This window comes from Eptesicus fuscus, chromosome 12 (assembly GCF_027574615.1).
Source record: "Eptesicus fuscus isolate TK198812 chromosome 12, DD_ASM_mEF_20220401, whole genome shotgun sequence".
NCBI lineage: Eukaryota > Metazoa > Chordata > Mammalia > Chiroptera > Vespertilionidae > Eptesicus > Eptesicus fuscus.
The window spans coordinates 10,007,158-10,019,619 of NC_072484.1; the positions used below are offsets into that span (position 1 = coordinate 10,007,158).

Here is a 12,462-nt window from a genome sequence, read left to right on the forward strand (position 1 = left end):
CTTCATTAAGGCCCTTACGAACGAGTGCGCGCCAACCCGTGTCTCAGTTAAAGACAGCCCTGAGTGAGAAAATGAAGTTAGTACACGCAGCTCCTCTTGAAAGCGGCCCCTAATAGAGACTAAATGAAGCTGAGGTTTAGCCACCGGGCACAGGGACATCTCACTGCTGAGAGCAAGGCAGAGCAAGCACAAGAAAGACACTCAGGTTGCTCAAACCAGTAAAAATCTGCACACAACCTTCATGCCCACCCCTGGGGGCACGGGTCATAAGTTACAGCACCTCCATAGGACGGACGCCCCTTATTCGGCAAGGGCCTCAGTCTTCTCAGCTATAACATCGGCATAACCGCCTCCGAGCCACTGGGTCGCTGCCAGGAGGCAATGCCACAATCCACGAACAGAGTCTGGCACACAGCTGCACACAGTATGTGCCCAGGAAATAGGGCTAACTGTCACTGGGACGTGGGATACTAGGAAGGCAAAGACTGATGCAGACCTACACTCGCCCCTACCCGCCTCAGATGACTATGGGACACTTAAAATGTGGGCCGGTCACAACTGAGATATATTGTAAGTTCAATATTAAAAACCTGATTTCAGCCGAAACTGGTTTGGCTCAGTGGATAGAGCGTCGGCCTTCGGACTGAAGGGTCCCAGGTTCGATTCCGGTCAAGGGCATGTACCTTGGTTGAGGGCACATCCCCAGTTGGGGGGTGTGCAGGAGGCGGCTGATCGATGTTTCTCTCTCATCGATGTTTCTGACTCTCTATCCCTCTCCCTCCCTCTCTGTAAAAAAATCAATAAAATATACTTAAAAACAAACAAATAAACAAAAAAACCTGATTTCAAAATGCAAAAATCTCATTCAACTTTTTTTACATTGATGACATGTTGAAATGATATACTGGCTACACCATCATTTTAAATAACTGAAACTAATCACACCTGTTTCCTTTTCCTTTATCATGTGGGTCCAGAACATTTAAAATTACATGGATGGCGCACATTTGTGGCTCAGATTAGATTTCTATTGGACATGCTGTTTTTAAAAATTGAGGTAACAGCCCTAGCCAGTTTTCTCTGGTTAGAGCACTGGCCCGCGGACTGAGGGATCCGCCAAGTACCTTGGTTGACAATGCCGGTCAGGGAGTGGGCCGGGGGCAACCAACGGCTGTGTCTCTCGCACATCAATGTCTCTCTCTCTCTATTTCTCCCCCTCCCTTCCACTCTGTCTAAAAGTCAATGGAAAAAGTATATCGTTGGGTGAGGATTAACAAAAAAAATTTTTGAGATATCATTCGCATTCCATAAAATCCAGCCTTTTAAAAGTGTACCACTCAGTGGTTTTCGGGAAATGCTTAAGAGTTGTGCAACCATCACCACTAATTGCAGAACATTTTCATCACCCTGAAAAGCAGCGCCGTACCTTACATCACTAGCGGTCACGCCCCATCGTCCAGCTGTTTCAAGTCAAGAAAAGCAAGTTGCAGAACAGTATCCAGTGGAGATTTAGAAAAAGAAATATATATCACTATGGATATGCAGACCCACATTTGTAAATGCATTTTTAATGTGTGCAACGGTGCACACCAAACTCTCACTGGTGGTGGGTGGTCTCAGGGATCTAGGGTCCGGGTGGGAGAGAAAAGCGGGCGGGTGCTCACCCTTTATTTTATATACTTCTGTACTGCTTTTGAGAGTTAAAAAGAGAATGAGTAGACTGTCTAGGCCTACCTAAATAACTCCTGGTGAACTTGGGTAAGTAACTTTTTCACGGCACCGTCAACAGATTGGCTTCCGATGAAGAAGGGTCTAGTTTTAGACCTACTGTTTATTCTGTGCGTTTAAAATAGAAAGTACAGGCGGAGACGAAGTATGTTCCCTCCTAGCAACAGACAGGACCGAGGCCGGAGCGTCCCCGCAGAGGCAGCCTGCCCGCCTCCTCCCCGCACCTGGCGAACAGCGCCGAGCCGAGCTGCCCGGGGCCTGGCAGGGGTCGTCCGCCCCGGGGAAAGGGCAGCAGCTCCCAGCGGCCTGGGTCCGATGTCCCGGCCCGAGCTGGGAGGCCACAGGGGAAGGGAGCCCAGTGGGTCCCAGGGGTGGGGGGTCGGCGTAGCGGGGGGAGAGGGGGACGGGGCGGGGTCGGCTGGAAGAGAAAGCGGGCGCGACCTGCCGCGCATCTCTGGGTAGCGCCGGGAAGTCACCGCTTCGCAAAAAAAGGGAACCCTCGCGCCCCTCCTCCTGGCCCGGAGCCCCTGCGCCGCGTGGGAGAGGATGCTGCGGGGAAGCCGAGAGTTCGGGTCCGGGTACCAGCGCGCTGGGGGCCCCGCCCCCGTACACTTCTCCCCCAGGGCGCGCGGGCCCCAGTCCCCCCACATCAAGACCTGCCTCCCGCACCTCCATCCCCCGTCCCCTACCTCGGCCCCCGGCTCGGGGGTCAGGAAGAGCGCAAGCTCGCGAGCCCCGCTGCGCATGGGCTCCGGCCGGTCGGCGTCCGCAAGCAGCATCAGGCGGACGGCGGGGTCCCGCTGGCGTAGGCGGCCCGGGAACCCGTCACCGCGACCCGGCCTCGGAGCCCCGCCCCCCGCCAGCTGCATGCCCCGCGGCCAGCCTGGCGGAGGCAGGTCAGGTGCGCGCAGCGGCCCACGCCTCCCGAAGCGCCGGGCCGAGTGGGCAGCGCCACCCAGTGGCGCGCGTTGCTCACTGCGCCCGGCCGCGCACGGCCGGTAAACAAGAGATTCTCAGACTCCCCGGCACATTGCAATCTTCTGGGGCTCGGGACACTTCCAGAGTTCGGGCCACACACCGTCTCGGTTGAAACCTGGACATCAGTAATTTTGAAGTTCGCCAGGTGATTCCAACATACATCCGAGGTGTAAAGGGCCCCTTTTCATTGGAATCCGGGGGCGCATGGTTCCCAGTCCCCGCAGCGCTTTGGGACGTCCTGGGAGCTTTCAGAAGCCGGGAAGCCAGGCCTCACCTTAGGCAGATTCAGCCTGAATCCGCGGCGGGTGGGGCTTGGGCACCGGTTGTGTTTAAACCTCCAAGGGTGATCCCGCGGGCAGTCAGGATGGGAAACGGCTATCCTAAAAGAGCCTTTCACTTAAAGACCGAAGCCCCCGCCCCCAGCCCAGCCCCCACGGCCCGTCCTCCCCCAGCATCTGCTTGGCGCCAGGCGGGGAGTCCTGGAAGTCAGGGAATGCGGGTGTGGCGGTCCTCTTCCTCCGTGAAGCAGCTTAAAATAAGCTCCCCAGATCATTCTTAAGCGCACTAAATTTGAGGTCCCCCCCCCCCCAAAAAAAACCACACATTCATAGGAGGCTTGTCTAGACCCTTTAGAGAGGCTGGAGAGGGTGGGGCGCAGCCCCCACAGCAATGCTAATGAAGAAAGTACTAAGCGAGGTAAAGAGATACGGGGAAGTCTGGAGTTCTAATTTTTCCTATGATGACTTTCCTTTTAAAATATTAAATTCGTTTTTAAAAATTTTGGCTGGGCTTAGGGTTGCAAATAAATATACAGGACACCCCTCGCCCCCTCCCATTAAATCTGAATTTATATTTTATCTGATGACCCTAGGTAGGGAGGGGGCGGCAGCACATGCTTGGTCTGCCTTCTGGGTGATTTGTCACCGCACAATTCCCACTTGCACAGCTGCCCACTGCTAATTTCTCCACTTCCCCACCCAAACATTCAGGCCTTCAGAGGCCAGAGTCATTTTCTGGGAAATTCTTGGCAAAGATTTGGGCCTCAGGTGCTTAGGAGAAGGATTTGCTGGGAACTCACTGAACCTGCGCTTAGCCATTCATTACTGTCCTGGCCGTCCTGCTCAGAGCCCTTCCCCACATTACACACACACCCAGGGATGGAGGGCAGACCCTCACCCCGCGGGCTGGCTGGGGCTCTCCCATGGAAAACCCCACAAGTGACCTCAGATCAGCCAAATAGGACTGAGCTCAGCAAACTTCCCCTGATGGATGAATCTCAAAAGCATAACGTGAGAGAGAGAGAGAGAGAGTTACAGAAGGCTCGGTAGGGCACTCTGCCATTAACATAAAGTTTTAAAACCACGTGAAAGCACACTATATATTGTTTATGGATCCGGACATGTGGAGTGAGAGTATAAAGCTGTGCCACAGTTAGGAAAGTGGGTACTTTGGGGTGGGGGTAAATTGGGGAGGGATATGAGAAGGGGGTTCAGTTATAACATTTTATTTTTCCTGCTGTTATTGGTTATAATGTTTAAACTTTTTGAATGCCCAAAATGACTAATTAAAAACAAAACAAAACAAAAAGCCTGGGGTGTTGCCCAGAGACCCTGTCCCTGGAGAGGGGGTGTCTGGGGAAGTGATCTGCCCTCTTCCCAAGCACCCCAGTGATTCCTGGGCCCAGTTGGCTAGCCAACAGTCATTTTGTTTCTAGTCTCCCCCCCCCCGCCCCCCCTCAAATGTGTGTGCCTTGCATACAATTCGCTAAGAATACAGATGCCCGGAGCCCTGTCCCAACTTTCTGCCTCAGCATCTTCGGGGGAGCTGGGCACCTGCATTTTAAATGCTCTGCAGTTGAGTCCCATGCACACTGAAGTCTGCGAGTAATCCTTACTCGGGGAGCCCCCTCTCACTGCAGCATTGGCGGGGGACCCCCATGGGAAGCCAAAACAATGATTTTAAACAAAGAGAACTGAATTTATAAAAATCTCCCGTCTCTCAGTGTGCGGGGCCCATGCCCCAGCGTCCTCCCCAGGGCCCCCAGATCCTGGGAAGACCGTGAGGCAGGCTGCAAGCCTGAGGCCCGGAATGCAGCCGGCCTGGGCCGCACCCTGCCCAAACCAGTTTGAACCAGCTGCGGGGATGGAGCCCTGGCTGTCCCCACGAGCTCCCCCTGGCGCCCAAGCCCAGCTCAGAGCTGCTGCTCAGGCCTCCTCCTCGGGCGTCCTCCCAGGGTACGGGATGGCGGCCTTCATCCCAGCCTGGGGTTGGGGTGCCGGTGACAGCCAGGCCCTCAAGGCCCCCAGGAACCCTAGAAGCCCCCAGCTGGGCCCCGAGCTCACTCAGCCTTCCACCCCCCCTCCATCTGGCTTCACCTCCTGCTGCAAAATGGTTGCCTGTCTGTCTTTTCAAGGTCAGTTCTCTGCCTCAGGCCTCAGGCACACCAGGTTCTAGATTAGCAATGATTCCCTAGCTCAGCTGCATTGAACTCCTGGGAAACTTCCAGAAAACAATACCCAGACCCCACCCTAGGGACTGATTTAATTGGTTTGGGGTGGGGCTTTGGTTTGGGGAGGTTTAAAAAATCCCACAGGTGCTTCTAACCTGCACTGTTCCCAGGCTTGCTTAACTCCTGGGAGCTGGGGATCTGTGGTCCCTTGGCCTCTACATCAGTTTGCATTGCTAACGTGTTCTGAGGGCCTACTATGTGCCAGGCACTGTTCTCAACGTTTCACGTAGATGGCCTCATTGAAATTCCACCACTTTGTGAGGTAGGCAGGCCCTACTATGATGCCCATTCTACAGATAAAGAAACTGAGACACAGAGAGGTTAATTGCTTGCCCAGGATCATACCTAGTACATGGAAAAGTTGGGATTTGAACTTGGACAGACTGATTCTAGAACCTCCCTACAAGATAACCAAACCCCTTTGGGTTCCTGCGGCCGCCTCCCCAGCTCCAGCCTGGCCTATTAGGAAAGCCCTTCCCAGCCCACATCTTCACTGCCTCCCACAGCACAGGACGGTCATCTTCATCCATCTTCAGTGGCTCCCCGTGCCCACCCAGTGAAGTTCAAAGACGTAGCCTATCTTGCCAACATGTCTCTCACTGCTTTGCTCTTTGAACCCTAACTTGCAAATAGGAGCACAGTTAGAGCACAAACTGTGCGGGGCCTCCCTCTCAGGGCGGGCACCCAGGACTGAGGGGCTCCTTGCCTTAAGTGCCCTGGGCTTCGGCTGGTCTCTCCCAAGTCCTGGCCCGGCCACGCAGCCTGCTGCTGTGGACTGACAGTGTGCACGCCCCCAGATTAATATGTGGAACTGCACCCCGCCCCAGAGTGATGGGATTAGGAGGTGGGTCCTTGGGAGGCGATCAGGCCATGAGGGTGGAGCCTTCTAAATGAGATTAAGGCCCTTATAGAAGAGGCCCCAAGATCGCTCCCCCCCCCCCCTTCTGCTGTGTGAGGACAGTGACAAGTTGTCTGTCTGCGACCAGGAAGCCTGCCAGTGCCAGGGTCTTGGACTTCCCAGCCTCCAGAACTGTCAACAATAACGCCTGTTGTTCATAAGCACTCAGTCCATGGTTCACATGGACATTCAGACGTGTGGCTTCTCTCGAAAAGGAAGGAGGGATCAGGAAGCAGCGGGCCTGCTCTGGCCTGGTAACACGTGGCCAGGTCGGGAGCTGCCCAGTTTGCCCCAGTCTTACCCCCCCCCCCCCCGGCCCAGTCTGCCACTGGCCTGTTGGTCCCTGAAGATATCTGAGGCTCTGACTCTGTGATCCCCTGAACATGCCCAGGTCTGCCCGGCTCCACATCTACATCCATCTTTTCCCGTCTGGATGCCCCTGTGCCCGGAGCTGACCGCCCTTCCTGCCCTCCACTGGCCTTCCAGGTCTCTTTCCAACAGCCTTTTTCTGACCCCCAAACAGATATACCCTTTAAGCATGCCTTCCGATACCGCCCACCCCCCCCCCTCCCCTGCCGCCCCACTTCTGCTAAGTTGTCATTTCATGACCAGACAGCAAGTCCCTGGAGGACAAAGGAAACGTCTGGTGCATGTGTTGGGAGATGGATATCCGAGTCCAGGAGGCTGCCTTTGCACCAAATCCTCAGCACACGAATCTAAAATGTGAAGCCACTCCCCTGCGTCGCCTCTCTGTTCCCCACCAGCGAAACTCAGAACACAGCCCACCTTCATAGAAGCCTCGCGGAAAGCCAGGTTTTAACGCACGTTTCTATCACGATTCTGAAACAATCGCTAAGTACAGGAAGCAGCAACAGCGCCCCTTGCTGTTCTTTCCCTGTAAAGGAAAGCTTGTCCTTCTCCCGAGTAATCTGATCAGTTTTTCTCGACTCCTCCCCCTTCCACAACAGCTACAGAGAGGGCCTGCAGCTTTGGAAGCAGGAGGCCAAGGGTCAAGGTTCAAACGGTTCCATCCATGTCAACGTTTAGCTTTGGTCTTGAGAAGGAAGAGAAGAGAGGAGTGCTTGCCCCCCCCCCCCCTCCCCCAGATACTGAAATGTGGGCCCCTCTAAACAGATGCTGGATGGCCCGGTCAGTGTAGCTCAGTGGTTGAGCATCGACCCATGAACCAAGAGATGATGGTCTGATGCCCAGTCAGGGCACATGGCCGGGGTTTCGGGCTTGATTCCCAGCAGGCAGCCAATCAGTGATGTTTCTATCTCTCTACCCCTCTCGCTTCCTCTCTCTCTAAAAATAAATAAATAAATAATAAATAAATAAAATAAACATGTTAAAAAAATAAACAGCCCTAGCCAGTTTGGCTCAATGGATAGAGCATCGGCCGATGAACTGAAAGGTCCCAGGTTCTGTTCCGGCCAAGGGCACATTTCTCTGTTGCAGGCTCAATCCCCAACCCCGATCAGGGCACGTGCAGGAGACAACCAATGTGTCTCTCTCACGTCGATATTTCTTTCTCTCTGTCTCTCCTCCTCCCTTCCACTCTTTCTAAAAATCAATAGAAATCACTTTGGGTGCGGATTAACAAAAACAAAAAGCAACAACAATAAAACAAACAAAAATAAACAGATGCGGGATGGAAAATACTGCTCCAAACAAGGAGGTCTGAGGGACAGGACTTCGGTTCCGAGGTCTGAGCCTAGTGCTTCCTGTACATGCTCACAAGTGCTCGCAGTGCCCTGAGCACTACTGCCCACCACCCCTCATGCAAAACCACTGGGGACAGACTTGTGTCTGAGTGAGAACTCTGGGTTTTACAATGTTAACACCTCTAGGGCGGGCAGCATCCTGCCAGCAAACTTAGTGTTTCTTAGCAAATTGTGTGTCCATTCACCCTACATGAACTGAATACAGGCCTTACACAAACCTCATGCCATTCAGCTCAGGTTTTGCCCTGCCAGTGAATCTCTGCTGAATTGATGGGAGAGAAAAAGAATGCACAGGCTCGTTCTGTTATATCGAATTGAGATGGGTCGAGTTATGTCAGGAGATGTTAGAAAGTAGGTAAGTGCCCTAGTGAAAACAGTATGCTTCAGACTATTCGGGACATGGGAATAGATTTGCTTTCTTGCTTCAGGAAACTGTACCTCTGTTTCACTAGGCCTCGAAGGCCCTTTCCTGTCCTTGGACTACATGGTTCGGTGTTATGTATACAGTAGGCACTCCATAAAGGAGATACTGCCCTCAGTGAAACCTGCAGTCATAGCAGCAGCAAACAAAAAGCTGAGAGGGCCTTTGGTTTTAACAGTGGCCAAAAACAAACACAATGAAACCTGGCAAAAGGGGGGGGGGGGGGGGCGAGGATTTTCTTTGTGAGCATGTGAGAAATCCTGTCTTCAGCAATTCACATGACAGAGAATTTTTAAATCGGCTTGAGTCCAACTTAAGGCAATGAAATAACACACCTGCTAAAAAGTAAATGAGAGTGAAGATGCTTTAACTAAAAAATACAAAATTCTGTACAAAGAAGTAAAAGTGAAATGTGCTCTGGGCCCTGGTGCCCCCTGCTGGGTACAGAGGGTAGCACTGGGAGGGAGCAAGGCACAGGGACTAACTACAGGGACTGTGGCAACTACAGGGACTCCAGAGGCAAACTGTCTGAGCTTGAGATCTGGCTCCTCACCTAGGATGCACCTCGGCTGTGTGACCTTGATGAAATTACTTAACTTCTCTGGCCTGAATTTCCTCATCAGTAAAGTGGCATAATACAACTTCATTATGGTTGCTGATAAGATTCAATGAGATAATCTATGTAAAGCGCCTTAAACATTGTCTGGCAGAAAGTGAGTGCTCAAAAAAATACGTATTACGTTATAAGTGGAATATTGTCAAAGTTGAATGTTTTCAAGGGAAGGTAGATTAGATGGCCAGATAAATAATACAATCGATTAAACTGCCAGGCAAGGTATTTGTCACCAAGTAGGCATTCGATAAATGTCTGTGAGACAAGTGGACAATAAAGTCACGTCATCTGATGACAATGTGAAGGAGCTGGAGCTGTTTTGCTTGGAGAAACCCTGGATTATGTAAGATAAACCTCATGTCAGGTGTTACCCCACCAATGAATTTCTGCTGAGTTGATGGGGGAAAAAGAGACCCTGAGCCAAGGACCAGGTAACCGTACCCAGACTCCTGACCAGACAGCTCTCCAAGCAGTGAGTCCCCACGGATGGGACAATTCAAGCAGAGTCGGACTGCCACCTCCCAGACAGAACTGGCACATGCAGATGGCATAGAATAGATGATTTTCTGCTTTGGGTAAAAGGTCAACCTGTACAGACCATTAAGCTATGACTCATACACCATATAAGTCACCTATGTAACGTGCACAATTCAGTGGTAAACTATATTTAGAGAATGGTGCAACCATCAAAGTATGTTCACAGATTTGTACAACCAGCACCACAATCAACTTCAGAACATTTTCATCGCCCAAAAAAGCGACCCCCCGCTCCTTAGCCATCACTCCCATCTCCCTCCACTCCCAGCCACTAATACTTTCTGTTCTTATAGATTTTTCTCTTCCCCAACTAACATTTGTGTCTGAGTTCTTTCACTCTGTCTTCAAGGTTCAACCATGTTGTGGCATATACCAGTGTTTCATTCCTTTTGGCAACCCAATAATATTCCATTTTATGTGTGTGCCACAGTTGGCTTATGCATTCCTCCGCTGATGGACGCTCAGGTTGGTTGCAAAGTACAGAAGGATGTGTTTAAAAGCTGTTCACCACAGCACTGTTTATAGTCATGAAAAAAAATGGAAGCAGCCTACGATAGGGGATGGGTGACAGAAAACGCTGGCTCATCTGTACAGTGATGCGATGAAGCCGTGAGAAACACAGAGCAAAGACATTCACAATATGTTCTCCTCTGAAGAACGCAGACTTCAGAATAATTTACATGGAGGCGGTGATCCTGCTTTTGTCCAAATACGCATTAGGCAATATATCTTGATATGCACAGGGACCAAAAAAACATGAGTGTTTATCTCTGAACAGTGGTTTTTGGAGGTGGCTTTTTAAAAAAATATATTTTATTGATTTCTTACAGAGAGGAAGGGAGAGGGATTGAGAGTTAGAAACATCGATGAGTGAGAAACATTGATCAGCTGCCTCCTGCACACCTCCCACTGGGGATGTGCCCGCAACCAAGGTGCATGCCCTTGACTGGAATCGAACCTGGGACCCATCAGTCCGCAGGCTGACGCTCTATCCACTGAGCCAAACCAGTTAGGGCTGGAGGTGGCTTTTTTCTTGTATATACTTTTTCCCCCTAAAATGTCTTCTGAAATCATATACTACTTCACCGGACACATAAGCAGTCTACTTGTCCTCAACAACATTTCTACACACAGATATTTTTCTCCTTTCCAAGTATGTCTCTGAAGCTCAGAGTAAACCCTGGGCCCAGAAATGAATCTGCATATGAAAACGTTGCTTCCACTTTTTACTTTTGTTGCCTGTTGATGAAAGCAGCATCCAGGAAGGAGGACTTGGGCAGGAAAAGGTAGAGCCATCGAGCCTTAGGGAGGAAAGAGTAAAAACAAGCACAATGTCAGTTTGCCAAGGAGACAGAGGGGTTCGACGTTCTGAGAAGCTCTAATTGCGAGCAAACCAGTGGGCTGGAAATGGGCATCGGCTCCGGAATAAATTATGTATGGCCACTGTTAAATATTTCATCCACCCTTAACCATTATTTGTCTCCCCGCAGCTAAAAGAGGAAAGAAAGCACATACCCCCATCATAAGCAGTATCAGCCTTGTCATCGCTCCTTCCCCCAGGACAGCCACAAACATTCAAACACAAACCCTTCTGAAGCGGGAAAACTAACCATGATGAAAATAAGGGATCAACTTGGCAAGGAACTTCAACTTCACACCCCGATTAACGGGTGGCACGGCAATCTCACCTTCTGCATCCAATGTGTCATCCCCCAAAACCGTGAGCGTCTTGCTCTACGTGACTCGTTTTAAGAACGAACGTTGGCGAATTCTCGGGGACGCTGGGGCAAAGGGCCGTTGTGCTCCCCTGGTATCCATGCAGCGAGTGGGAACGGACGGCGAGGATATGTGAGGAGCTGTCAGGAGCTGATGTCGCCCATTCAGCCTTGAGCCATTTGGCCACCTTCCCAGCCACCCTGCCTCCTCTCCTGGCTCCCCTCCCTTTACCGTTTATCCCCTCGCGCTCCCCTGGCCCCGTGTGCTTGGCTGTTGGAGGCGCATGCCAGGCCCACTGGGCACCGGCCCTGTGAACGCCAGCCAAGGCGCCCGGGGGGGGGGGGGGGGGGAAGGGCAGCTCACTAGAGAAGCCCTCATGGGTCACAACTGAATTGCAAAGGTTTTGTTGCAAAGGGGTTACTGTTGCCTCCCATGGGGCGACTGAAAAATTATTACCATGGCCATTTTGGGGCTGAGATTTGCCTGCAATCATTTTTCAGGTATTGTCTGGCATTTTGTGTATGTGTGCACCAGTTTAATTTCACATGCAGGCAGACCAGATTTGTGTGTGTGTGTGTGTGTGTGTAGATGCATATTCCCAATTTAAAATCAACTAGTTAAAAGTTGTGTATATGTGTGTGTTTAAGCCAAGAATCCTTCCCATATTTTTCTGCTTTACCAGATAGAGATTCAAAGAAATGAAATCTATATTCGTTGTAAGTTACCATATGTGGATCATTGCCGTGAGAGTGAGAGATGGGAGATTCTTTCTGATTCAGGGGATTCGAGGGTCAGTCTCTGGTCCACCTGAGAAGCCACACGGCTCGGGATAGCTGTTTCATGCGTTTGTGGCCACTGACCTTATTGGAGGCTCACATTCTAACGCCCTCTCCTTCAAGCTTCCTTCACCCATGCTCCTCAGGAATTTACCAAGTTAATGATTTAGTTTCTGAGTCACTGAGCATACAGCGTTTTGCCTGAGTCACCTGGGGCACATGCCTGAGACAGCAGCTGAGGGCCTCTGGGAACGTTAGAGAGAACCTGATAGGCAACTTCGGACTTCCTGTAGATGTGAGGCCAGCACGCGGGCGGGCAGGGCAGAAAGCCTGGGAACAGCGCTAACGTCCTATCGGCACAGCGGCGGTTTCATCTGAGCGTAACCTGCGCCAGGTCTGTCACCAACAATGCCTTGAATGCGACTTCCTTGTCCCCTGATGCATTGCTAGGAGACCGAATGGAACAGGAATGCTACACTGATACCATCTGTGGGTTGTACTGTTAGTCCAATTCTAGCCTTTCTCCTCCTTTTTTGGGGGGCAGAGGGTTGGGGACAGATAA

General features: G+C 51.4%; 1 protein-coding gene across 4 annotated transcripts in view; it reads right to left on the reverse strand.

Moving 5' to 3' along the window:
* BCAS4 (breast carcinoma amplified sequence 4) overlaps positions 1-2,649 on the reverse strand; it is a 54,650-nt gene extending 52,001 nt beyond the window's left edge. For all 4 annotated transcript variants that reach the window (XM_054723951.1, XM_054723952.1, XM_008141180.3 and 1 more), the window contains exon 1: positions 2,418-2,649. In XM_054723951.1, coding sequence (XP_054579926.1) covers positions 2,418-2,597 — 180 coding nt within the window. In that variant the 5' untranslated portion in view covers positions 2,598-2,649. The remainder of the gene's footprint in view (positions 1-2,417) is intronic.
* Between the last annotated feature and the right edge of the window lie 9,813 nt (positions 2,650-12,462).